Genomic DNA, 27,955 nt, shown 5'->3' with positions numbered 1-27,955 from the left:
TTGTAGTATCACAAAATTATTAGGGAAAGATGAGGTAGTGACAAGGACACGTGTAGTTAAGCGAATAATAGAAAAATTAGAGAAAGTTTAGAAGATTCAGACTTGAGACTGGGAAGTGGATTAGATCTCAAACACTGCATCATGCAGAAACTGAGTGAGGCTGCAGCTCTTCTACAGTATTTCACAGATCTGTAAATGTTTTTTTAAAGATGCTCAATCCAACACTTAGCTGGCTATAACAAGGACTTAAGGGAGCAAAAGGCTCTTTTTTCTTTTTCCTTTCTTTTGCTCTGTTGCTTCATTAGCTTTGGGAACGCTGGTTCCATTACTGTGAGTTTTCCTGTATAATTTAAGAAAATAATGAAAGCGTGCATATTTTCCTCAGTGTTCTTGGCATTAAATCTGTCTTTAAATTTGTTTAGCCTCTTTTTTATACACAGTGTGGGCTGGTATCCTTTTGAATATTTCAAAACTGTAGAAATTGTTTTGAATTGTTTTTATTCAAAAGAGAAGTTTCTTTTTTAAGACTGAAACACGCAAAAATAAATCCTTGTTACAATACATAAATGCCCATTGCACTGTGGCAGTGGTGTTACTGCATGCCACTTCATAAAAACATCAGTGCTCCATGTTTTCTTTCTTCTATCGCAAGCACCCATAACAAACATCGTCACATTGTGAGATCAGAACGAGGCGTTTTTTGTGCAAATAGTACCAATATTTAGTGCTACGTTTTGTATTTTCTCTTCCAGCACCGATAATATTTTCATGTTTTTGTTCAACAGGGTTGGATTTTGGAAGGCTTCCCTGAAAATCAGGAACAGGCGTGGATGCTGCAATCATCTGGCATCATTCCTAGGCATGTTGGTAAGCAGTGCAAGGTTTATGTGTGATTGTGACCAGAAGGTGAAAGCCTGGAGGTGTTTTTCCCCAAACATTCTCAATAAATTCAATACCTATATTGAAGACAGAGTCATGAGACAGCAGAATTATATTTCTATATGGGTCAGATTCACTGAAAACCTTGAGGTAACCTGAAAGATTTTAAATCCTGTCTTTTATGCATAAACCTCTGTATTCCTACACAATAGAGTTCTGTAAATTCAGGACAACTCCAGCAAGTATCTTCAAGCAGCTGAATGTAGCTTTGCTTCTGTACGAGATGTGGGTCCACATTTTTTCCGACTTCAATCTCTAGATCTCTAAATCAATCTCTAAATCTCCTTAGTGATTCTCAGACCAAAACCATTTCCACGTCCCCTAAATAAAAATCATTCTTTTGTTGAATTATAGAGTACAAACTTAGCAAACTGCAAAGTGGAGCAGTCATGATTTTAAACTTGACCTTTTAGTGTGGATGGATTATAACTTGATTTGTGAGGAGCATTTCTTTACTGGCAAAGCCCTGGTAGATAAGACCTTGACAGCTGCCCTTGCCACCTAGAACAGGCAGTTGTCCCAAATTAATATAGAGAACCTACTCAGAATGTAAGAAATGATGATAATTATGTGGACTACAGGGTGAAGTGAGAAATGTAGAGCTTGCCAGTGGGTAGTGAACTTGCCAGAATGTTAGCGAACTTGATGAATTGTCACTTTGGATTTGATTTGGATGAGATTTGACTGTTAATGAAGAATTCAGAATCACCGCAATAGAGCTAGGCAAAAATGTTTAATGTCTAGTACTTGCATGTATTTTTAATATAGCTAATAACATTTGAAGTCAAGTTTTGCTCACAATTATATCTGTGCAACCAAGACCTGAATGAGAATCTTAAAGCTCAGTCTGTCTAGTTAATCAAAAAGAAGATTGAGAGGAGATGAGATTTACTGTGTATGAGTACCTTAATAGGGAGAAAAGTGTCTGAAAGTGATATTTGATACAGTGCAGAAAGTCATAAGAAGAACTGGTTTGAAATCTGTAATAAAATGCACTGAAAACAGTAATTAAATTACAGCATTTAACTGTGAGGATGATTAGCCAAAAGCAACCCAGGGAACTGACAGATTCTCCATCTTTTGATGCTTTCTAATCAAGTTTGAACACTTTTCTGGGAGGTTATCCAAAAATAAGTTTCACCAGTTTCATTACCAAAGTAGCTGGGTGAAAAGTAATTACTTGTGGTATAGAAGAGAATCAGTACCAAGTGATCTACCAGTGCTTCTGTCCTTGGTTCCAGATACAATGTAAGTGAGGGAGAGCCTTGTTAATTGATATGGATGGCTGGGACATCCAGCAGTCATGGGTACTGGGGTATTATTAATGTGTATTTTTTCCCACTGTTCTGTTTAGGAGACAGAGGAAAAACTCTGATTAAAAGTGGAATTAAGTATTTGCAAGTAGAATATTGGTAAAGGAGAATAATGAGACAAATGGAGACAAATGTGTTTGAAATGCATCCATTCATCTTTAAAACTAGGATACATTAAAATAGCTACAAGAAATATAACAACTAACGAGCTATGCTTTTTTGTTTTCTTTCTTTTCTTATTTTTTTTTTTTTGGGGGGGGGGTCTAGTTGTGCTCTATGCTGCAGACACTGTGCTGATTGAGCGGAACAGTGGGAAGAGGCTTGATCCCTTCACAGAAGGTGCAGTATTTGTTTCTTCCTGTTCTCCACTAGAAACTGAAGTGTTGCTTGGTCCCAGAAGCATTATAATACCAGCATTATAATACCATTATTTTAAAAACAAGTAGGAATTTATAATTCTAAGTATAAACAGTTTTGGAAAAAAAAAATATGTTGACATTGCATTATTTTCTGTACCAATAAAATATGCGAAAAGTTAAAGCTCGCTATTGAGTCTGTAAACAGCAGGCTATAGCCTCAACAAGGGTAGTGCACAGATTATCACTTGTGCCACAATCTGAAGCTTAAACACAGACCTTGATTTTGTATAGGAAACCTGCTGGAGCTGAGCAAGACCTATTAAATCATCCTCATAGATCCTAATCACCCTCTCTCTTCTAGAGGTGTACCATACGACCTTTGACTGGCCAAGTGATCCAGTGATACAACAACGTTTGGTGAAACCAGAAGATCTTTCTGAGCAGGAGATGTCAAAGAAACTGCTGGAATATCACAGAAACTTCCCTGGGGTGTTCCAGATCTATCAAAAAGTTTTGAAATCAGTCAATGCAGATCAGCCTTGCATGGATGTCATATCACAAGGTAAATTTGTATATTTATGGTAAATGGTAGTTGATAAACTCATATCTGAAAGGTAGCTCCTAGCTGTTAGAGGCAGTTCATCGGATTAGGATTACGTTTAGCCAACACAGATGGCTCCCAGCTAAGTTTTGTTCTCTTTAATACATAGTTTGGGCTGTTTCTTATAATTATTTTTACAGGACTAGAGTAAGAGCAGATAACTGGAAAGTCTTAGTTCCACTGTCCTTCCAAGGAACAGCTGACTCGGTAGAGAAAATGTCACGGTTACTTTTGCGAGAGTCATTTCTTGAAGGTTGCATTGTGGCTCAACTGCTAATCCCCCAAAGGACTAGTACCTCCCACAAGTCTGATAAGAAATAGGAGTAGTTCAAAGCTGGTAACATTTCATTATTTAAAAGCTGCTTGCACTCATAGCTTTTCTGTTCAACAATTCTTGTTTGCCTGTGCTTGACTTTAATGCAGTCTGACTTCTAATGTTGATTCTTCAAGAAGAAAATAAGGAAACTGCCAGAAAGACCAATTGATAATGTACTTTGTAGCTGTCAGTCTGTAGATGATCTGTTATATCCCAGTAATTTTGCATCTCAAAAAGGTCTTTTTTTTACTGACAAGTGCTGCACTTTTAAAATAAACAAGTAGGAAGTTTATATTATGAATTTACACATTAATTACCTCTAAATTACTTAATTAAATTTAAAAGTTCATATCATCATTCATAAAGAATTCATGCCTTGAATTGTAAATAAAAATGTGAGTGCCTGAATATTAATTATTATTAATTAATAATGTAGTGAGATAAATTGAAAATTGGAATGAAAAAATCCTCTCTAGATCTTTTTTTCTGTAGTGCATCAAGCAGCCAGATTTTTTTTTTTTAAGAATAATTAGATGTGGAGACTGTCTAGGGGATCATTACTCCTAATTAACTTGGTTATTTACTGCAAATTAAGCATCATTTGTAAGCAGGGTGCTTTGCCTGTAATGTTTCTGCTTTTCAATACACAGGGTTATGGAAAATGTTCAGAATATCTAGAGCACTCCTTGGTTAGCTGATACTTGTTTTTATTCATACGTTATGCAGCAAATGCACTATTTTCTGTTATGATTTTCCAGGGTTTTAAAATATTTTTTTACTACAGACAAAGATTTAAAAATCAGTTCTCGGCAGTATTGGGATTTTAATGGATTATTTCATGCAGCTATAAAATTTTGTAAACTAAATTTTAATGGATTTACTCCTAATGTATGCTAGGATATGTGACATCAGATTCATTACCCAGGTACAGCTTGTGGTGCAGGAGAAAGAGATGTGTATGATCCTATATGCTTGCAGTTTGAGTCAGTTTCTCAATACCCTAGATTCTCTATCTAGAAATAGTGAAGCTGGAGTTTCCTGGAGCTGCTGCTTTATTAAAGAAAGATTTTATGATGATATTATGATGATACGGAAGTGTAGCAGAGGGTCCTTAGAAAAAATAGGTGGTATGCAGCAATACATTAACCATGGTAGTTAAAATACTTATCCTTATGATGTTCTTCATCAATCCTTTTTTTTTTTTTTTTTTGTTAATATAGGAATATGATTAATGCAAACATTAATGTCTAAGACCATCCTATTTGTTAGACTAAAATACCATTTTATTACATGTACTCTTTAGTCTATAGACTCTTTTATTTGAATTGAAGATGTCTGGGCTGACACTTAGCTGTATCCGCTGCAATTACAGAGGAAATTAAAGTATGTGTAGGTGTGCCCATGCTGCTTTTAAACATGGGTAGAAATGGCAGTCAAGACACAGTGGCAGGGAGCTTAGCCTTTACATTTGAAACTATGGTCCGTGGAAAGCTTGAGCTGCTCTTTTTACTGGTATGTTTAGCCAGAAAAAGGACATGGGGAGTAAGACTTGCTGTGTCCAAATACAATTCTAATTTGTCCACAGTGTCCTGTAGCTTCTTGGTGTCTATCACATTCTATTTTGAGATTGCAACAAAGTTCAGGTCTCTATAATGCAGCAATAATGATTGTACTTTACATATCCTGTGGTCTTTCCAAGGCTCTTGCAGTCTCTAGATTGATTAATGTAATATTTTATACGCAGAAGAAAGAATAATGTTCAGCGAACATATTTGAATCAGAGCTCAATACATAAAAAAGACTTTACACGTTATGCAAGAGTGATGGACAAACAAATAAAATCATGTTCAATAATGTGTTGTCAATGTCATATCGTGTTGTGACATGATATGCTACTGGTCTATAATAATGTAATTAGGAGTCTGTTAATCACAAACAATGCTGGATAAATGTCATATTAAGTTAACATCATGAGTTTTTACAGTTAAATATTTGTTCAGAAACTGCAGAAAATATTAAATGTAATTATATTCCTCTATAATTTGCATGGTCAAATTGTACCTAACAAGCAAAAATGACTTCTGCTAAAAACAACATGGTAAAAGAGCAATTATTAATTGAATTCGCTCTTTAAAATGATTTGACATCTACTGATGAAAGAACGTATGGGAGCATAATGATAGTAAGATTTCTAAAGTGCCTCAGTGTAAGTTGCTGACATGACAGTTTTATCAGAGTCCTGGTTTTGGTTGGATTCTCTAGATGTTTCATTTGTAAAATAAATGATGATGATAATTATGACCTTATAAAATGAGAGAAAAGTTGATCAATGTTTATATTATTTTTTAAAAAGAAATGGGATATAAACTGTATTTCTTGCCTTTCTGTCATGTTCTAGCTCTTACCTATGTCCAAACACGGCACCGATCAGCCGCTCCCTTTACACCACGTATTCTCTTTTGTGGACCCCCAGGCAGTGGGAAGAGCCTGCAGGCAGCACTAATAGCTCAGAAATACGGTGTTGTCAACAGTAAGTTCTCAGTAAATATGTACTTTGCTCAATTCCCCCTTTCTCTCTTTTTGATCATTTATCTTTTGCTGTCTGTCTTTCCTACTCGCTCATAAAATTTCTCTGCCCATTGTTATGGATGTCAAATTTTTGAGGGAACTGAAAAATACTTCAATGAAGAAATATAAACCAATAGAGCATACATTCTGTGACAAACCAGCTCTAACATTTTTTTAGTCATCATTTTTTATACCCTTTACCTCAGTATTTTTTGTGTGTTAGGTTCTTGTAGTGTCATGAATTCTTCAGTGGATCAGTGGATCATGAGTAATATCGCTGTAGTTGCAGCTGTGTGACCAAAATTGGGGCACTTGTTTTAAAATAGAATTTGCTCTGAACTTTGATGAAGATGCAGGTTCTGTGCATATGAAGTAATATATTAGAAAAGGAAGCAATTATCGAGAAGTACGTTCTCTTTCTTTCAGAAAATTGCATTTGAGGCTAGTTCATGGTTAACTTGCTAGTATTAAAATGTACTGTGATACAAATACATAGCTAGATGACAGGATTAATGCAATATGTGTCCATGTTCTATAACATCATCTAATATTGGAGTAGCCATAAATCATTTTAAACAAATGTCTGACGTGTCTAAAATTCACTGTTTAGTCATATCCTCTTTGTTAAGTGAATGCAAGTTTGTTTGTCTCATTAGTATTATTTCAGCGTATGCCAAATGAGGAAGGGGAAAAAAAAAAAAAAGCAACAAAACAGAATTAGGTAGGTAGTAGGTTTTCATGTTGGAGGCATTCTTTAATTAGTGGAACTCAGTTGTCCATAGAGATGTGCCAGTTTGCTGGTGTCTTCCCTGAGCTCCTGATGAAGTCAAACAAAAGATTTCAGTGACCTTGGATTTGGTTTTCAGTGTAAATAATAACTTCAAGATCAGAGCTGTAATGGTCTCAACTACCAGTTTAGTAGATCTCCTCAAAAAAAGAAATAAATTTCTTCAGGTTCAAACCTGAACCTTCAGAAAATGCCATGGGCTTTCCATATTGTCATTCCAGCTGGTGGCTAGATTGTAGATATGTGTGTTTCCACTAAACACATGGAAAGAGCTATGAAACTGTCAGCCTATTGGTTGGCAGGTTTAGTCTAGGTTTAGTATTTTGGTATTTTAAATCACTATTACTATTTTAAAGTTTCCAAAACAAAAAAACATAAAATATGACTACATGGCTATCCAGTGAACTTGAAAAAGGTAAATTTACTTGATTTTAAAATCTATACTAAAATATTGAGAAGTACAAATAAAACTGATAAAATGCGTATCAGTTATTTTATTATCACTATCAGGTATTTTACTGTTGTATCTTATCATTACATATTAAAAATAGAATATTAGATTTATTTGAAGCTGTATTTTTAATAATTATGTAGTTGGCGTAATTAAAATAAAATCTGTCTCAGTGCATTGAAAAATTACTGTTCTTTTGTTTCTGAATTCTATTTTCTGAACTTTATTTCTAAAACTGCAAGTTTGATTCAGTGTTTTCAACTAGGTCAAAATTTGCATTTTTTAAATAGCTGCTATATAAGAGAGTTGCAGTTCTTTTTACTAAATACCATTACTACTGCTTCACCCATCTGTTGAATTTTATTGTAAGTACACTGTAAACCAAATATAAAAATTACTTATTTAAAACAAAGTCAGAAGACCATGAGTTTTCAGAAGAGTACTTAGCACACACTTAATTCCCAATTAGGCCACTGGGACTAAAGCACAGGCTTAAAAATTTAATCCTGTGTTTAAATATTCTCATAAATTGGATTGAATTTAAGCATATATGTATTTGTTGTCTTAAACTGTAGCCTGTGCACTGAATTTCTGTTACTTTTTTACATGTTATGCTATGCATATCGATTTGCTTCTCCAGGACAACTGGTAACTGTTAAAATTTGTGTTCATTTCTTGTCACTTAAACATAAATTTAATGAACTTTGTACAAAAACGTCCCTGTATCCTTATTCATGTTTGCCAAACAGTGTCCTTAACGGTGATAAAACAGATAAAAAGGCTTGCTTTTTGCCATTAAGTCTGCGGTGCCATTGACAGTGGTGGTATTGATTTCAGAAAGGGCAGAATTGATTTAGGATTGTTATTTGAAAGGTCAGGTAATAATATATGGTGACTATTATCTAATATTAACTAAAAATGAGCTGGAATTAGGACATGCTGTGATGTCATGCAACTTCAGCATGCCTTAGTTTCCTCCCTGTAAAATGAGGTAACGTGAACTCACAGGGGGCAGCAGGACTCAATAACTTTGGTCAAAAAGTGTTATACAATCCCAAAGGAGCAGTATTTCCTGTTCTCCAGTCCTGACTAGAACTTTAGATCTGCATCTCCTGGTGTTCTGTGTATTTGATGTCAATGATAATATTGCATTAGCACAGTTTTTTAAATATAATTCTTGCATGATCATTAAATGATCCGGTGAGTCACTTCCTTGAACTGCGTATTATCCTGCACCTCCAGCAGTGCAGTTCAGATGCTGTTCAGCAGGTGTAACTTTATTCAGTAATTATAACTTTATAAAAAGTGAAAAAACACCAGCAATCCCTTGAGTTACTATTTCAGTAACACATTTCATTAGTATCTTTCTTTCTATCTCTGTTTTTAATATGATCTTTGCCAAATGTATTCTTTTTTATTCAGTATTCTCCCCTGCTCAGTCTTTGCTTTTTGCTCTGCTTGGCCAAAAAAAAAAAAAAATCCTAACAACAACCCCCAAAAACCTACAACTTTTATTTTATTCAGTGACCTTATTCCAGTATGCAGCTTCTGTATTTTTTTTCTTTTTCTTTGTTGCTTCCTTTTTAAAATTTAACCTCGTGTCTTTTTGTTCTTCCTTCTTCTTAGTTTGCTGTGGGCTACTGCTAAAGGAAGCTGTTGCAGACAAGACAAAACTTGGAGAACTCGTTAAGCCTTATATTGACAATGGATACCCAGGTAGGGCACGTTGTTGTCTCATTAAACTGTGGTTACAAATTTGTGGGAAAAGATACATCGTGAGTGAATTTTTCTTCCACAGATTGTAATCTGAATTGCATCAGATTTATCTGGAAGTTGTTTAATTCCTTCAATTAGATGTGACTTATTTGCACTATGTAACATAAATTAGATTTTTAATCTCTTCAATATCTTCAAATAGTTCACTGTTCCAGTTAAATTCAGTGTTTTTGTACACATCCCAAAATTTCAATTCCATGGTTTTTATCTCTAAATCAAAACCAGAATTCTGATATAGACGTATGATTTAAAAATGTTTAAGCTGCTTTTTGAAGCACAGTATTATGTTTCATTTTTATTTCAATTCCAAGAGCTCTGTAATAAAGACTACATACTTTTGTATAGAGATTTTGACTTGCAGAATGCTACTGCAGATTCATCCAGTTTCACACAAGTATTTTTAACTCAAAAATAAAGTTTTGTGTAATTCATTTTTATCAGCCTTTTTGGTTGTAGGAGGGGAGTACCACAAAGAATATCTAAGTATATTTTGGTTTTGGATGGCTCTGCATGTGACTTCAGATAAATCATAACTACTGTAAGCACCTTAGGACAACAACTTAAACTTATGTGTTTGTTACTTGTTTTGCACAAAGATCGTTCTCTATGGTGGATATTCAAAATCAAAAAAGAGCTATAGTTCTAAAGGATAGGTCATATTTCAGTAGGGTTCAAGCATGTTTATTTTGCCATATTACAATGGCCTGGAATGGGAACTTTTAGTCCTATTTCTGGCAACAGGTCACTGACGAAACTAATACAGGGAGATGATCTTGCTGAAAATTGAGAAATCTCAGTTAAGCTTCAGTATTAATGGAATTTTGAGCAAATATGCTGGACAAAGAGAAATCTTCATTTCTTCATTTTGGCAAGAAAAGCCATTTGGTGAGGTGAAAAGCTCGAAAGTCCTTTTTTTTTTTTTTTTTTTTTTTTTCATGATAGCTTAATTCTGCAACTGAATTACACAGATCTGAAACATGAGCCTATAAAATTAACTGAGGTTCCCTTGATACCATACCAAGAGATTCAGTACTTTTCTAAGCATTTCAAAAAGACCTTTGGCAGCCTGCAGCTTTGGGTATTCTATCCCTCCATCAAACCACAAGGTAATACATTTTATCTCTAAACTTCATCTCTAGAGAATGATTGCACTTATTCTTAATACAGTAATACAGCTAGTTCAATGCGTTAATATTTTGTGGCAGCCACCATATTGCGAGACTAGGAACTGACGTGGGGACTGTGGGAATGGAAATCATGAATCTCTGCAACCTAAAACAGAGGACCTGAGTCCTCTGTAACATAGGCAGAGACATCAATGGGTAATGGGCTGTGAGCAACTGCCAGTTTCTTTTGCTCATGAATTAATGGCTCGTGGCTGCCCTTTCTAGGTGAGAATTTCAGATTTAGAAATCTACTGACCAGCTCAACTAACCAGAATGCCCATTGAGCTCAAAAGCAAGCAATCTTAGCCTTTGTTAATTGCGATGTGTCCCAGGCATGGAAATATCTTCTGTATGTGTGTAGTCCAACTGATCTGAATGTGGCTACTTTTGTATGCAGTCAAACTCGCATATGGAGAGCATCTTAAGCTCTGGACCCGTGCCTTTTTGATGGTATCCATTAATTTTAGAATCTTATGTGTACAGTGTAATTTCACTTTATTCTCATCCCTATGGAGTAGAGGACTGCCACTGTAAATATCTCCCTCTCTAGATTTCAGTTATGGTCGAAATGGGAGTTTGGATGATCTGCATATTCAAAGATGAGTCTTTTAAGAGCTTTCTTTGCTAAAATGCTCTGTATGTATTTTATGAAGTTCCTTGAAGGAGATATCAAAAGCATTCCCAGTAGAGTAAAATAATTGTACAGATGGTAATGTTTAGCTAGTCCTAAAAATATGCACATCCTCAGTCCAAAGGAGCTGCTTTTGTTTCAGGAAAATGAAATTGAAGTTGTAATTCCTTTCTTCCTCCAAATTAGAAATTATCTCAGATTTAGATGAATTTTTTAATATAACACGCAAGGATAAATCTGTATAGTGCTTCTGCATGTTAATGGGAGTCATAACTATATTTCTGTGCATTGTGCTAAAAAAAAGTCTCATTGTTTTTGTTCTATGCACATATATTTTATGTGGTGAGACATACTACAAAATTAATGGATAAATAAAAATAAATATTCTGTAACAATGCCAGAAATAATAAGTTCTGTCATTTTGCTAATCCTCTTCTCCCAGGAATAACAAAGAATGAATTTACAATAGTAAACACTAACAAGAATTCACTAATACCCTCACAAGAGCCTTGGAGAAAATGAAAGAACAGTGTACTGAGAAGGAAAGATGGGCAAAGAATCCTTACTGTAGAGTCACAGCCAGGTTAATACAGAGGCAAGATTCTTGCGGTATTACTGACTACATTCAAAAAAATCACATTTTATTAATCAGTTTAGCCAATAACAGTAATTCAGGACAAATACAGACTTTTGCAGTGTTATAACTGTGAAAGCAATTAGAACTTCAAAATTTTAGTTGCTTTTCTAGTTATGTGCCAACTAACCTTAATACTTCCTTTGGGCAAGGAATCATGGAAGCGGTAGCATCGCAGAATACCCTTGAAACAAAGATAGACCACAAGAAATGTGGCGCTTAAATCATTGCTAGTCAAAATCAAACTAGTGCCATAAAATCTAGAGGCATGCCTCATATATTCTTAAAATGCTTGCTCTGGGGACTGATTTCAGTGTGGTTTCCTTTCCTGTGGACACAACTGATTGCGTACAATTAGTCATTCAAGATATGCCAACAGGGCATGTCATGGTGTCATAAAAAGGCTCAAAAACTAGCTTATTCAGATCTAACTCATTACTGAGTTACTGAGGCTGTGCACAGACTATTCTGTTCTAGTTCTGGTTGACTAACTCAGATCTTTTCTTGTTTTTGGGATTCACAAACATTCTGTGTATTGTTTTCTTCCTGTACTGCTGCTTCATGTATAGTACATGTATTTCAAGAACAGCCCAGACAATTCTATTATTCACCCCAGAAGGCAACTCAGTGCATTCCCATTTTCTGTATTTTCTAGTGTTCGTTTTCTCATGAAGACCTTAGCTCTTGCTTTACAAAATTTCCCATTTTTAGTATGGTGATTTATTTTGCTTAATGAAGGTAGCACAGACGTTTTTGAGCCCATTAAATTTTTAATTCCCAGAACATCCTAGCCTACAGTTGGTGCACACTAGATATTTTAAAATGTGTTCTCAGTTAAAAGTTCAGCAAGCCGACTGCTTTCTGTCTGTCATAAACACAGATTTCTTCCTTGGACAACTGATCTGAAATGCACTGACTTTCCTTTAATATATTGTGGTTTTCACTGAATAGTGGGCAATTATTGCTAAATATACTCTGGGCAGAAAATTACCAGCCCTGGAATCTGATACCAGTTTTCTGGTCCCTAACTGCAGTTAGTTTAAATCTCGGTCAATAAAGCTGAATTTAGCACACACCGTTTGCTTGGGCAGCCCAGGAAGACTAACGTTTGGAGTAAGAGGCGACCTCAGTGACCTTTCCCAGGCAATGACCCTTCTGCAGGCAGCAAGACAACTCACATAAATTAATTCACTCAGTCTGATTCCTACTGAAATGCAGTGAAAAGACTGTTTTGCAGACTGGTCCTCCCCTTCGAGTAATTCAGGACAAATGCTGCATGCGTACATAGCCCAGACACAGGCCCCACTGGCTTGATGAGGACCTCTATGCAGAATTTGTGTATCTAGATTGCTGTAATTCTGAGGAAGGCTAGCCTGCATTCTGGACTGATCTCATCTAGAACATGGGCACGTATTAATTTAATGTTCCATCTGCAGTGTCTACATTCACCTTGTTAAAGATGTCTGCCAGAATTTGATACCTGAGAAGACCAAAAAAAAAAATGCAGAAAGCGTATCTTTTTTGTTTGTTTGCTTGTTTGTTTTTAAAATGTCCCTGGTGCTTACCCCTTGAGATGCTTGCATTTTATTAATGAAAATAGAAGCAAAAGCATTTTGGTGTCGGTCAGTTGAAAAGAAATTTGCATACCATTCTATCTGTTCAATTTTACATGTCTTTGTGGTGAAATAGCATGGAGTGATCACTGCTAATTAATATATGTTTGCAAGGCTGCAATAAATGAAGCCAAGAAAAAATGAAATGACAGGACAACAGCATGAAGTACAGGAAGAAAAAAAAAAAAAAAAAAAAAAAAACAATCCTGAAACAGTAAGATTCTGCTTTTCAGCTGGGAAAACTGCTATTAGTTTGGGTAATGTTTTTTTTTCCCACCAAAATGAACATTCAGGTAGTAAAGAGAGCTGATTCATGGAAGACAGATAACGTTGCACTGTTTGCAGCCTGTTAGAGCTGAACACACACAATCTGTGTTGTTTTTCCCCTTCCTTTTTCTATTTTTTAAGTAGTAATATCTGAAGCTGTCCCCAATGGCAGTCTTCATGTGGGGGGTAAAATCTGGAATTCCATAATTTCTACTATTTTCTAATAAAAACTATTACTGTACAAATGTGGATTTTCCCACCTATTTTAAATGGGAATGGTTTTAAAGGGGTGCTTTTTGGTGTAGCCTCTGAAAGTTGGGGTCCCCTGGTGATTGTGATCACAGTCTCACTGAAAGCACTTGTGGGTTGTTTTTTTTTTTTGACATCAAATTAATATTCTCATCACTAAGTGTGAAGTAAAGATTTGACAATAGAGCAGCTTCCTCTTTGTTTAAAAACTTGCAAAGAGTTTCAGAGTTGAAAGGCTGAGTAAATCTTTATATCTGAGGAGGTAAGCTTAGTGTTATTTCTTGTTTTTAACAGCGCTGTACTGGCGAGCTGCAAGCTGTCTGAACATTGGAGAGAGACCCTTTGGGAGCTCCATTGGTTTTCAGCAAGTCTTTGCATGCAGTGTGTTTGTACTAGCTGAAGACAGCGCATGGCTCTCTAAATAATTTACAAGTTGATTAATAGACTCACATGGGTATAATTAGAAGAGGGAGAGACAGCAGCTACAGTAACGGGTACAGTGCTTGGGGGAACTAGAGACTTTATTTTTTTTAAAGAAACTTTCTAGGGTGCTGGGCGTTTGAAGATAAGTTGGGAAGAGCTCAGTGCCTCTTCTCTTTTGAAGTGGAAATAGGACAGTTTGAATCCGTCGAGTTTAATTTTTCACAAGCTTTAGGGGCCCTGCAGTGCAACTCCCTTTTTATTATTGAAAAAAACTCTCCATTTTTCTTTCATTTTTCACACACATGCACACACACACGTACGTATGCACACAGAGTCCAAACAGTAGCTAATAAACAAATTGATTTTCTACTTTAAGTTAGTTTTATAATGATAGCAAATTTTCATCTATATATGCACCTCAATCACAAATATACGATGTAAAGTTACAGACATATTTATGAATATACCATACTTTAATTTATGCATTTTTAAGAAACCTTCACCTCTGTTTGACAATGCTTTTGAAGTAGCTCCGTTTTTCAAGTCAAACTTTTGACTTTTCCTCTGGGACTGCTACAAAGGTTTTTTTTATGGAAAATAGGTAGCAGACTTTTTTCCTACTAGGAGAAAATTGGTGGTCAAGAGAACAAAATAAAATTTAAATATATATGTTTTTTTCTGTTTTAGGTGTCCACATTTTAATAAAAAGGTCGTAGAATAGAAAGTTTTACATGAAGGAAGGTAGACAGTAAGTTGTCATCTTTCCCAAATTTTACTTCTTTTTCTAATGTGTTGAATCACTACAATATGATAAATTAGAGCCCCCCATTTCCTTTATTTGATATTCTGGAATATCTTTTGTTTACTCTGCACAACATGTAAACAATCAAATTGTCACTTCTGGTTGCCAGGTATTCAGGGCTGCAGTGAAACTGGGGAGACACGGTCTGCAAAGGTACCTTTAAAGACCATCCCATTTACAATTAAAACACACACACACACACACAAAACACCTTGAATCCAGATCAGAAAATATCTATACAGTGTGTGTGACTTTATGAAGCTAGTGAGGTGTTCTTTGTTTTTGAGCAATTTTGAGGATCACTCAGTGGATGCTATGGTTGTGCCTAGGTAAATTTTGCCAGTCTTCTGGTTTCGCAGCATTGTTCACTATTCTTACTGTCACTGGAGTATCAATAGGCTGGTATTAGGCATTTAATTCACAGGGGTAATGATGCTGGAGTCTGGGTTTGCAAGAGGGAGTAAAACATTTTGTAGGTTACAAAGTACCATGCCCATGGTCCCTGGTTTTTGTCATGGGGGAGCATGGTGCACCACCAAAGAGCCAAAAAGCCCTCATGGATTTGAGTGAAGCTGCGGCCCTTTTATTTATTTTGATCTCTATTGCAGACAGTCATTTGGAAAAAAAACTTGGAAATGTTTTATTTCCTTCCCTGCTACTTTTCTTGCAGCACTAGCTCCTGGGCAAAAGGCTTTGATTCTGTATGTGGTTTTTTGTTGTTTTTGTTTGCAGTTTGGGATGAGGAAATCACATGAGTTTTTATGAGATAACTGGAAGGGAAAATACATTGGAAGCATCCCTTTTTATGGTCTTCAGAGTTTAATATCAAATTCTGGCTTTGGCTCTAATTCACTGGGAGCCATCCATACAGAATCAGGCTCCTGTATGAAATGCTTTTTTATGACAAGCAGAACATTTAACGGCTCTTGTATATCACTTTATATTTTGGAAACATTGCATTCATTCACCATTCTCTACGTAACCGTAAAGTGAGCCAGGGTGATGCAAGGTTTACTGTGCCCTGCTAATTTGTTTGGGTTAGAGGGCTGAATGTCCCTTTAATGTGGATGGTAGGCACTGGGGGGAGCAGCAAGGGGAGATGCAGGACTGTGACAGATCTGGAGTGCCTGCTGGCACCAGGCATCACTGATAAAGGACAACAAACCCTGTAATGTCCTCTCTTCTCATCACATGGTGAGTCAGTATCTGGTATAGAAAGCCAAGTTTTTTTTTCACCAACGTTGTCAGACTAAATTTCTTCTTTTTTTGAATATTATCAATGTAAAAAGGGTTTTTATAGGCCAAATTCTGTCCTGTCACAAGCCCTGTGCTCTTCAGTTGAGCTGAACTAGTTTAAAAATAAGGAAGAAATAGGGATCTTTGATTATCCTGGAAATGATGCATTACCTGGGTTAGAACTGTGCTTGCTGTCTGGTGTTCAGCTCTATTCTCTCTGCAGAAGCGGAAGGACTAAAAGCTAGTAGTGAAAATATATGCTATGCTGCTACTTCTAGAAACTTTCAAGTTAGAAACATACCTGTGAGGTAATTCAGAGTAGCTTTTGTTTTGCAGGTGGGTAAACTGAGGCAGAAAACCTAATTCAGGTCAAGCCTTCCTGCAATCAGTGAACGAGCGTGGATGGGAACCCAGGTGTGTGGATCCTGACCCTAGTGTCAGCCCACTAGATCATCCTGTGCCTCCTGGATAGCCGGGGTTATTAGGCAAATACACAGACGCTGAAAACCTTGCAAGGACTATTTTTAGAGGGGAAAATGCCTTTTCTTTCTTTTTTTCTTTTTTTTTTTTTTTTTCTTTTTTTCTTTTAATACCGGGTACCGAGTTTGGACTGAATTTCCATTGCTGAACTGAAGATGCCACTTAACAGGTAAAGCAGTGCAGGGGGCTGGATTCTTACCTCGTCACTGAAGGGGAACAGACGTAGATTCCTGAATCTCTGCTTTGATAACTGTGAGAAAGAATGATGTGCTCCTATCACTTCAACATCCATGTCTGAAAGTCTTAATTTATCACGGATTGTTTGATTGATGCTTTGGGGTCACGTATATCTGCTTTAGAAACGTTGTTGGCATTTCTCCTTAGTACAGATAATTTTTATTTTAAATGACAACAAACGTTGGGGGGAGGGAGGAGGGTAGAGTCTTTAGTATATTAGACAGAAATACCTAAAATGTGGACATCAGACATTTTATCATCGTTATTTTGCTGCATTAAAATAATCATTCCAGTTCTTAGGGGAAGTCAGCAGTGCTGTAGGTATAAAATGAGCAAGCAGCAACTATTTCTGTGCACGGTTTCCATCTGACGAGATTATTAAACACGCGTTGCACTGCTTTGCACATGCCACGCCGGTTTTTATTTGTTCCAGCGCCTCTTTATGTGCCGGCCCCGAGAGAAGAAGAGAGGCGGCGGCGGCGGCCGGGAGCTCGGCGCCCGCGATTTTCGCGAATAGCCCAGACCGGGGCCGCTTGGAAGCTGCTTGCCCGGCCTGGCCATGCCGGTGCCATCGTGCCCGGCAGGTGGCGGCACACAACCAGCGAGAGGCCGGGCCCAGCCGGCCGGGCTCAGGCGATTCCCCCCCGGCCGAGCCCGGGCGCTTCCCCCCGGGCCGGGCCCTCGCCGCCGGGCCGGGCCCAGGCGCTTCTCCCCCGGCCAGGCCCAGGCGCTGCCCCGGGGCGAAGCGCGGCCTCTCGCCGCCAACCCCACCTCACTCTGGAGGGGTTTTGTGGTTCTTGTTATGTGCAGGAGTCGGGATTTGCTCTGAAATAAACAAATAAAAAATAATAAAAAGCCCGCTTTCAGGTATCTGGTGCACTGGCAGGATTTAGTTAAACTATTGGTCAGATTTACACGGTGGTGAATCGCTGCGAAATCATTTTCGAACGCGTTAGAAATAAATCGAGGTAATCTGAGGACTGTAACGTAGGCAAGGAAACAGAATGCTTCTCTGAAAGACCCAAATAAAATGAGCCAATGTGAATAAAGCTGAGTTCATAGAGCAATAAAATAACCAAATCGCATGCTTTGCTAATTTTAGGATTGACAGGACAACCCAGGAAAGTAGCCTTTGGCAGTAGCTTATACTCAGGGCAAGATGTTAACTGTCAAGTACTGGGATCAAGCCTCAGGCATCTGAATTAGCACTGAAAGTCTTCAGACCTAGCTAAAAAAAAAATCTGCGAGAGAAGTATAAAGAGCGAACGGACAATATTGTCTAAAGGACCTTAAACTTTTTATAGCATGAAGCTGACAATTTATACCTGCAAATGCATTTATGCTGTACTTTGAATCAACGGTTTATAACATTGGAGAAGTGAGTCAATACCCATCAAAAGTCCGTTTTAAAGGGAAGTGTATGGAGGAGGAATCAATTTAAATATGATAATTGTATAGCTTGGAGCACTGACAGCATTGAAGCTATTGGAGAACAGTGCCGTGTAATCTCTCAAGTACTGTTTTTGCCTTTCAGACTGTGCCTTTAATGTTCTGTTACTTTTGTCTTGAGCAGATGGTATGATTTTGTCAACTGATTGCCTGATAGGGTTTTCTATTAGTCATGCAGATCTATGGGTTGGGCAAGAGCTAATAGGCCATACTCCCATGAGTTCATGAGGAAGTACTTTTCAATGAGAAGTACCTTTTACTTGTGAAAAGCTTTGAAGCTCTAGGAAGTAAATTTATTTTTAAATGGTCTGCTGGAAGGTGCTGATTGACAGTCATGGAGACAGAAAATTTCTAGGTGTCTACGCAGCAGTTCCAGCACAAGCAGCAGTACTTTAAGCTTCTGTTCCCTGTGTTCTGCCTGATCTTACCCTTGAATTGATTAGATTGCTATGTAGATCCACAGCTGCTAATTCAACTGTGTAGTCTAGCCTATTAATGTGTCCAAGACAGGCTGGAAAATAAAGGAAATATGTCGTATGGTACTGACATTAGGCAAGAACGTATGGATGAATAAATTGCCTTTCTATATGAAGTTGGTTGTGGCCCTGTTCTGCCATGTATGCTGTTTCTGAGGCTCACCATGAACTTGGTCCACAGCTACGTACATGGCTCTCAGTGTTGGGTATCGTTGTAGCTCAGCTGCTCTGCAGAATTACTTCTGAGGGTAGATTTTACTCCTGTACCTGGATTTTGCTCCTTAATAGAGATGTGCCGCCACATTTCCTAGTCTGGCTATCTCTTTGTAGCAAATTGTAATTTTTACAAGAAACTTATCTTTGGGCCTCTCTAATGATAAAGTAAAACCTCTCTAGAGCTTCATTTCCCCAACTTTCAGAGTTGGAAACTCACAGAAGCTTATGTTGAAAAGGAATTGATTATTCAAAGCTCTTGTGCTTCATAATCTACTTAAAACGTGTAGATTGACTGCCTCATCAGAAAAGCTGTAAATTTTGCTTTGCTATATAGCCCTTTGGTTCATGTGCTAAAGGCCAAGAGACCTATGGCTAGTTACTTACAGATTGTGTGCCACTCCAATTATAGGTTATTAATTTCCCTTGCATTCCAGAGACAGTTCCACATGAGTGAAAAGGAATACCATACTGCACAGTTCTTCATTACCTACTCTGTCTATACCACAGCAAATACAAATAATACTGATTTCTTTCTTTCCTTTTCCCTCATATTTTTTTTTCTGGTCTGTGGAAGATGTTTTACAGTTTTAATGCAGCTGTTTTAAGTGTGACTGTTCCTGTTCAAGGGCAGCTGATGTACTTTGTAATGCCATTGAACAGCCAACAAGCTATGTTCCCCTATTGTGTTGAAGTGATAGGTATGTTTGCTAATCAAGAGAAGAGCAGAGCTTGCTGTCTGACTTGTTTATGTTTTATTTCTCACCATCAAGCTTTAGAGGGAGGCACAGAAAATATGTAAGCATCTATATTATTCAGTGATGTATATATGTACATGAGTGTACAAACAATCTGAAGTGCACTGCTGATACCTTCTAGTCAGTCATCACTGAAATTAGCGAGGTATCAGGGTTACCACGTATCCCCAGTACTGCTCAAAAGAACCAACAACCTGATGTGGTGTTAGCTAAATTGTTGATTAATTGTTGCATCATCTTGCTAGATTTTTTTTCCTCTTTTGGAGGAAAAAAAAACAACAACAACAACAACAAAAAAACAATGCAGTTGCTTCTGTTTTTTTTTTTTTTTTTTTAGAAACAGTCACCAAACTGGAGGATTTTGATCCTCAGGCTTCACAGAAGACTGATGGGAAGTGATCAGATGAAGAGATGTTTCCTGTTTTCCATCACAATTACCTTTTAATTTCTTGTAGATATTTCTCCTTGCCATATGCAGATTGGAAGCAATTTGACTCCTGGAACTGGAGAACCTCCAAAGATGGAGAGCGTGCTGTATCCACTTATTTTTCTCTGCCATTCCTGGGGCTTAAGTACTTGCCCCGATTCCCTGTTCATCTGACAGGGAACATCAGCTCTGGCAAAATCCTGCTTCAGTGCAATTTTATGCATGGGTTTGTAGGTCTCGTTCATCTCCCTTGCAGAGATGTCTGTAAGCATTCTGAAAATGTTTAAAAAATCCCATCATTTGGCATCTTTGTCAATCCATGCTAATGATTCCAACAGGAATCATGATAAAACAACACACATCAAGATAGCAAGTTTAGTGTTACAGCCAGAAATTCATGAGTACCAGGAAAATTCCACCAGTCTTTGTATGGAATACATTTTGGGGAAAGAGCAAGAGGGATTTTTTATTTTTTTCCTACTGGCATGTCTTGGTTTAGTATTAGTTCTTGTAACGTGGAGGTTGGGGAGAAGAACTGACCTGTAAAGAGCTCAGTTAATTCTCCTCTTATCCCCAGCATGCCTGCCTGCAGCTCAGGTCTCATATAGCCAGATAGGCAACATCTGTCTAATAATGTTTCTGCCTGCTGCTAATTTTATGAATCCTATTTTTAATGTAATGCCTAGTTTTGCATTGCCATTTTACTCTCTGTCAAGTGACTGGTAATGATTTTATTCAATTCCTTTTTTTTTTTTTTTTTTTCTTCTTTTTTCTTTTAGCAGATGGAGAACAGTGCTTTCCTTAACTTGGGTTTGATTATTATTTTTTAATAATGTGAAGCAGGTACCCTCAATTAATACACTAATCTGTCTTCTAATTAATTCCCTGTGGTTTTCCTCTGTTTTTGCTGGTACACTGAGTTCTGAGTGCAATTCTGTAAACTCAGTAATTTGATTACTTGAAGGTGAGGTAATGAATTTCACGATAGAGGCATAAGTCTTGAGGAAATGTTAAATTTCAGGAAGCAAATGGATTCTATTATTGTGGTTTAAAACCTGCTTGTATCCAGGGTATAAATGTGCACTGACAATAATATACTCTACTAAAATACAGGCGTGTTCCTGTCAGCTAGTCCTAAAGCGAATTGCATTGTTAGGAGTCTGACGCATACACTCTCCTACAAGAACTTGTTGTATTTTTGTATGCAGATGCAATGGCAGGGTGAGTATCAAAACATCAACATCCCGTGATGTGGATTTATGTAGCATTTTTTACTGCTTGTTTCCAGGAGAGGCAACAGTGTATTAGACATACTGTACAAATAAAGAGAAGGGGCTCTCATTGCTTCTTGCAAATTGTTTTGGCTGCTTCTTTGGGAAGTAGCTTGAGGTGATTTTGCTGACCTTTCTTCAGTTATTTGACATGAAACCCAATACATTGCAAGATCTTTGGAAAATTTATAGGCACTCTTGTTGAACGAGATGAATTCTATTAAAAAAAAAAAAAAAAAAAAAGAGATGTAAATTTAAGTATCTTGGTAAAAGTATTTTTACTTATGAAGACTATAGTGGAAAATATGCAGGATACCTCCTCACTACTGTGTCTGAATAAATACAATTTTAAAAGCTGTAGAGTAATTGCAAGCCTGATCAGAATCTTGCTGTTGTTACTCTCTTGTCCTAAAGATAAATAATGATAGAGGAAAGAGAACTTTTATCTCTACAATTATGGAGTCATCGGTGTAGTAATTACAGTAGTTGAAATACATTTTAGAAATTTGTTTTCAGTTATAAAATCTTCAAGCCTTTGGGCAAAATAGAGAAATATCACTTCTAGCCTGCTATGGCAGAACCATTATGATCTCCTAAGTTAAATACAGAGTGCTACAGACATTTTTTTTCCCTGTTTTAGGATTTCTTTTACACAACTCAGGTCATTATTTTTGCATTTTTATAAGATTATGTCACACGCTTCGATGTGACATCAGCTCAGGATGGCTAAGAGAAAAAGCACATTGCAAAGCTATGGGAGCATCTGCTTTTACCAAATACTTTGCTGTAGTCCTACAGCTCCTTATGATTTGGGGGTTTCAGTGATAACACAGTAAACAGGCACAGTCAGCAGTAGTTCCTCTTTCCAAAATCTGTCACGTGTAAACATGTTTGTATTTTTTTGTCTTTTAGTTCATGTAGCAGTCTCACCAGAAAAGGTAGCGTGTAACCTCCTTAATTTCAGTCTCAGCATACAAAATAAACATCATCTTTCTAATCCTTTGCAGTCCCAGACAACATTGTCATGAAGATCCTGGCAGATCGCCTAAATGCCCTAGACTGCATGACCAACGGTTGGGTGCTTCGTGGCTTCCCAAGAGACATAGAACAGGGAGAAGAGCTGCAAAAAGCACGTATTATTCCAAACAGGTAAAGTACATATTTAGCATGTTACATATATGACAAGTCTGTGGAAAGACACAGATCTTTGCTGACATTATATAGGCTGCTGCATCTTATTTGTTTATTCCTTACACATCTAGAAAAGGGCTCTTATCCCTGGAGAGTGGGAAATAGAGCACTGGCCTTACAAATCCACCAGGTGACCAAATTGTGAAAGAGAGAATTTGTTCTTCTGGTTGTTTGTCTCAGTTACCTCTAAAGGCAATCCATAAGAAATGGATTAAAGTATGGATTATGTCAGGAAGGTGTATTTTATTTGCAGCAGGAAGGGGATCTACATCTTCTTACTTTAGCATTGGCATAATATCATGGAAATATATTAGCACTGCAAGGAGCTCATTATGAGACTTTTGGGTTTTGTGAAATAATTAAAAACAACATGAGAATTATATTTTATTTGAGCTATAATGAAGTGTTCAGAAATGTAATATAAGAGAAATGAGCATCAAAAGAGAGCTGTTATGACATCCAGGCAAATAAAATGGGGTTACTCTTCACAGCTAGTCCAAAAGTTGCGAGCATTTGAAGTGTTGGCCTACTCATCAAAATCGAGAGGCTTTTCCATTCCCCTACAGGAGTTCTTGGTTTAGTCCATACCACTGGCTGACATAACATCCACTCCAAAACTGTGCATTGGAACTTTATGGTCTTTATGCTTTCCAAATGCTTGTCCTTAAAAGGGTTTAAGTTGGCAAAGGTACTCTTCCTGTGTTTTCTCTACAGCTGCCTTCAGCCTGCCCTCCACACCCTCACGCTGCCTATACAGGGTACAATTTACAGTGGAAAGATGTGAAAGTGTAAGGTTGAGTTGTAAAGAGAAAGGAAGAGAGTGAAAACGGAAGGAGCTAGCAGTTCCTATATCAAGCCTTGAAAATTAAATTATGTGAAAATGGCAGTAGCCTTTTATTGACAGTAATTTAAAGTACATCCTAAATAAGAGTCTACCTCATGAAAAAAAGAGAAGGAATTTTGATAGTTATGCTAGATTCAGTTAAATAACATTTCCCATGGATTATTCTTCATATGCACTTAAAAAGAAGGTGCTGAGTCCCTAAACAAGTATCTGAGTACATGAGATCACTGTGAATACTCATGTGTGCTCCTTTGCAGGATCGAGACCTCATCAAGTGAGGAAGAACAACTTGTTATAAGATCCTCCGTGTAGAAATTTTGCACTCATCCATTTGCTCAGCTTCCATTTTATTTAAAGAGCTATGCACATTCATATCTGAGTTAAGAATTTGGTCCCCTCTGTTTTACATAGGGGTTGAAGTAGGGGACAAAAACAGACATCATACTACCTGATTGATTTTGGAGCTGTTATTTTCCATGCAGCTGAAGTAGTAGGTGTATAAGGGAGAGAGGGTGATTATAAACAAAAGGACATATTGCAGCATAGGATAGCAGGGCAGTAATTCAGTTGCAGTTGTGATGCTAGTTATAAAACACTATCTGCAGAGGTAGTGTTTCTGACATCAGGAGAAAACCCTGATAGAATTATAGCCTTGAAATCAATCTGGGAATAGGATGCAGAAATCTATAAATCAGACATAGAACAATCTACAAAGTCTCATTTTTAGGAGGACTCTGTTGATGAAATTAGATTAAAATAAATTTACATATATATCAAGTTTATTATTAAAATCTAGTCACATCAGTAAACAAAATTATTTGTGAAAGAGTATGTTACTCTGTGTTTTGAACTCAAAGTAGACCTCTTTGGCTGATCAGAACACAGAGTTATTGTCTGGTTGTCAAGTCATAAATCTATTCCTTAGAGCTAATAAATGGTTAGTGTTCAAATACTATGTTTTATCTGACTCCCACCTCATAAAGCTAGTACACATAATACTAAATTATACAGCGTTGAGCAGGATCAGTCTCCTGACTCCTCCATCTTATGAAAAGAAAAACAAACCTAGTAATTGATGACAGAAAAGAAGGAAAATAAAGTTATTTGAAAACAAACAAAATGGGCTATAAAGTTTGTTAAAATGTAATAATAAAAAAAACTCATACAGCATCAGCCACTGCATCCAAAGAACTGCCCAGGAACAAAAAGGAAAATAATTCATTTTCCAGTGAAAAAGTAAGGTATAAGGTTTTCGTTAAATTAGAATTTGCAGAAGAGCAAAGGCTTGCTTACAGACTGGTGCAGGAAAACCTGCCTTGTATCAGACAAAACCTGTCTCCCAAAGAACTACTCTTCCTATACTGAGAGGAGAGCCATGTATTGCTTTCTATGTTCCTCCCCATGAAGCAGTTATCGCTTAAGTGGACAGGATCCTAATCGTATTGAACTGTGGCAGCCTTTAGGGCAAATAAGAAGCTGAATCTATTAGTGGTCTCTCAGCTATCTACTGAAAGAGCGTCATTAACCACTTAGTGCCTACGGTAAGTGGGAATCCAAATACAATTACAGGTTGGCATCTGAAGCTCAGAACTTGCAAAGGACTGAATTCAGTTCCTCATCCAAATGAGTGTAAATAGATATTTTAGCTTTTTTTTCATTGTTAATGTTTAAGCATTATATATATATAACAAGAAATATATAGCATAGCGCTGGGTAGGTCTAATATGCAGAAAACTCTTAGTATTTTGCAAAATCTTTCTTGTCTCTTATTCTCTCCCAAACATAGTTAAAATCAGATTTAGCAGCAACAGTGTCATCTGTTGTATATCTCTCGTCATTAGCTTCAGCTGGTTCATGACCAGCTGTCTGCTGGTTCCAGGCCAGTTTAAGGCAATCAGCAGTTTACAGATTCCCTGAGCCAGAGGGTCATCTGGACAACTATGTCTAATAGCCCATTTTCCTTGACTTTATAGTCCCTTTTCCACGTGTTATACTTTTGGCCTCAATCAAATCATATAGCAAGGAGTTTTACTTTTTAATTGGGTGTCGTATGAAAACTGTGGTTTTGGGGGGGTTCCTTTCTTCTGTTATGAGAAACATTTATAAGCCTTCCCTGTTCATCCTCTTGTAACACTCCTGATTTTATATCCCGTTGTATATTCTGATTCAGCCGTCTCTTTCCTATGCAAAGAATCTTGATGTGTTTATCCTTTCTTTTCTTGGAAGTCATTTCACTCATCTGATTATGCTGTCTTGCTGTTCTGTAGCTTTTCTAGTTATTCTAGCTGTTTCTTTTCTACGATGTGACAACCAGAACTTCACTCAGTTTTCAGGGTAGCACTGCATGCTGGATGTATGTATAGTAGCACAAATGTTTTTATTTTATTTATATCTTTATTTGGATCTCCATTAACATCTGCTGTTATAAAATGGTTCTGTGATAAATTTTGGAGGAACGTCTTGCGTGTGTAGACAACGGTGACTACACAGAGTCCCTTTCATTGAAATATTGGAAAACTCAGTGAGAAAGAGCCTAAGGACCCTCTAACTCAAGATCTTTGTAGTTAAAATTATAGCGCAGTTTGTGTTAGTTCTCTACAAGCTGATAAAACCACTCCTTCCATCTGTTCCAGTGGGGTCTACTGCTAAGGGTGTTCTGGGATTCCCAGTGCCTCTGCTACATCACTTGCATTGTTTTTTCCATCTGTTCTGAATCCAGGGTCGATTGTTATATCTTGGTATTGATTAATTGTATTACAATAGTACCTACAAACTTCAAACAGTCTCCCTGTGTTAGGCAAATAACGCTGTCAGTCCCCATCTCAGCAAACACAAAAGAAATATGGCCAACAACACACTAAATGGACAAAATTCAGGAGGGGATGGATGAGCTTAAGGGTTGACCTACTGGTACAACAAAAGAAGTGTATAATATATTTCAAATACCCATTTTGCCAATGCTAAAGCTTTTTCTTTCCCAGTAGAGAAAATAAACAGCAGTAGCTTCTCCAATACAAGTTTCCAGCTCTGTTTTATTTGGTCTTCAAAAGGATGTGGCTGTATCCCCAGTTAAGCGATCTTTTTACATATTTTTAACACTTCTTTTTCATCACACTACTAAGAACTGGTATTCAAACAGTTTAGAATAATGAAGTTCATAATTTCTGAGACAGAATCTGTGAATATGCTGAGAACAAAAGGAAAAAATCATAATGGAAAAAAAAGATTTATATATTTTTTTAACTATTTGGTCTTTACATGGGGCTTTCATATTTCTGCAGCTGATCCCAGTGTGGATTAGGGATAATAAACAGCCTATTAATGGAGGCCTGAACTAGGAAATGGAGTTTGAATCAGCAGCAAAATTCAATGGCTGGTGAAGGTTAATAACTCCATTACTACCAGCTCTATTTTTTAGCCGTTTGAAGAGCTAGGTGTTAGCCTTATCTTACTCCTCATTAATTGAGCTAATAGAACCCCAGTGACCCTACCATGCTGCCATTATCTGAGAGTTTACCAGACATGGACTGGAATACTTATCACTGAATATGTATTCCTCAGATTCATTTTTTATATCAGAAATATTTTTGTTAAAGATAGGCTGTCTTCAGGTTTCTTTTTCTTTTCCCCTTTTCCTTCCTGGCTTCTGTAACAGCTACATATTTGGAAATTAAATGTAAATGACTTAATTAAAATCCTATCAAGGAACAAGCCAAGTCCCAAAATAGTTGCATCAAGGAAACGTAATAGTGATTGAATTATTCTGACACAAAAAATCTTACAGGGCATTTTTAAAACTTTGGCCTAATTTAAATGATAGCTATTGTGTATTTATAATAGAGGTATTTTTAATTGATGGCATTAAAAAACTGATGAGTAACAAAGAAGAAATTTTATAAAGGGAAAAATGCAGAAAAATGACTTGGTAATCAAGACACTAAATCAGTACAATACATTTTGCCTACACAAGGGACAGGAAGAAACAGGTAAATCCAAATGACCTATGGCTTATTTTTTAAAGAAAGTAGTAAAAATAATAGATCAATTTCCATTTCAATCGTTCTTGATTTTTGTCTCTTCTGATTAGAAACACCTCCTTCTTACTAGAGCCATTTTCTTTACTGTCTGTTGTCTTCACTAATGCTAATTGTTTTCCTTTTTATTATCACTTTGCACATCAGTGCTCCCACCATAGGTACGCACATCCTCCTCCTTCAAATCTTCAATGCCAAGCAGACTGGTCTGGTAAAATCTAATGGGAGAGTCACTGGGAGCTAAAGGGGGCAGGACAGAGGATCTTCCACAGATCAATGGTATGTTTATGAAATAGAAACATCATTTGGAAAATGATGTGCTCACCCTCTTAGCTATGCTGACCATACATTAACTGTGTAGCTATGCTCTGGGGGAGCAGAACACCCTGGCCTAGAGACAAATACAAGGGTTTTTCCCCACCAAAATTCAGTATAGATTGTGCT

The 27,955-nt window shown here is 37.0% G+C and overlaps 1 protein-coding gene across 5 annotated transcripts in view; it reads left to right on the top strand.

Annotated features, from left to right (window-relative positions):
- Positions 1–27,955, top strand: part of AK8 (adenylate kinase 8) — a 77,598-nt gene that overhangs the window by 27,406 nt on the left and 22,237 nt on the right. For 4 of the 5 annotated variants that reach the window (XR_014684996.1, XM_084494067.1, XM_084494066.1 and 1 more), the window contains 6 exons: positions 786–867; positions 2,520–2,591; positions 2,973–3,173; positions 5,927–6,058; positions 8,961–9,050; positions 22,450–22,591. Coding sequence is in view for 4 of the 5 variants with exons in the window: in XM_084494067.1 (XP_084350193.1) it covers positions 786–867; positions 2,520–2,591; positions 2,973–3,173; positions 5,927–6,058; positions 8,961–9,050; positions 22,450–22,591 (719 nt within the window). In the remaining variant the exon portion in view is untranslated. Of the gene's footprint in view, positions 1–785; positions 868–2,519; positions 2,592–2,972; positions 3,174–5,926; positions 6,059–8,960; positions 9,051–22,449; positions 22,592–27,658; positions 27,791–27,955 lie in introns of all 5 variants that reach the window. The other variant, XM_084494068.1, reaches the window with a different exon arrangement.

Source organism: Aythya ferina (assembly GCF_964211825.1).
Source record: "Aythya ferina genome assembly, chromosome: 20".
Taxonomy (NCBI): Eukaryota; Metazoa; Chordata; class Aves; order Anseriformes; family Anatidae; genus Aythya; species Aythya ferina.
The sequence above is the reverse complement of the archived record's forward strand: the minus strand, read 5'-3'. Positions and strand labels throughout refer to the sequence as shown.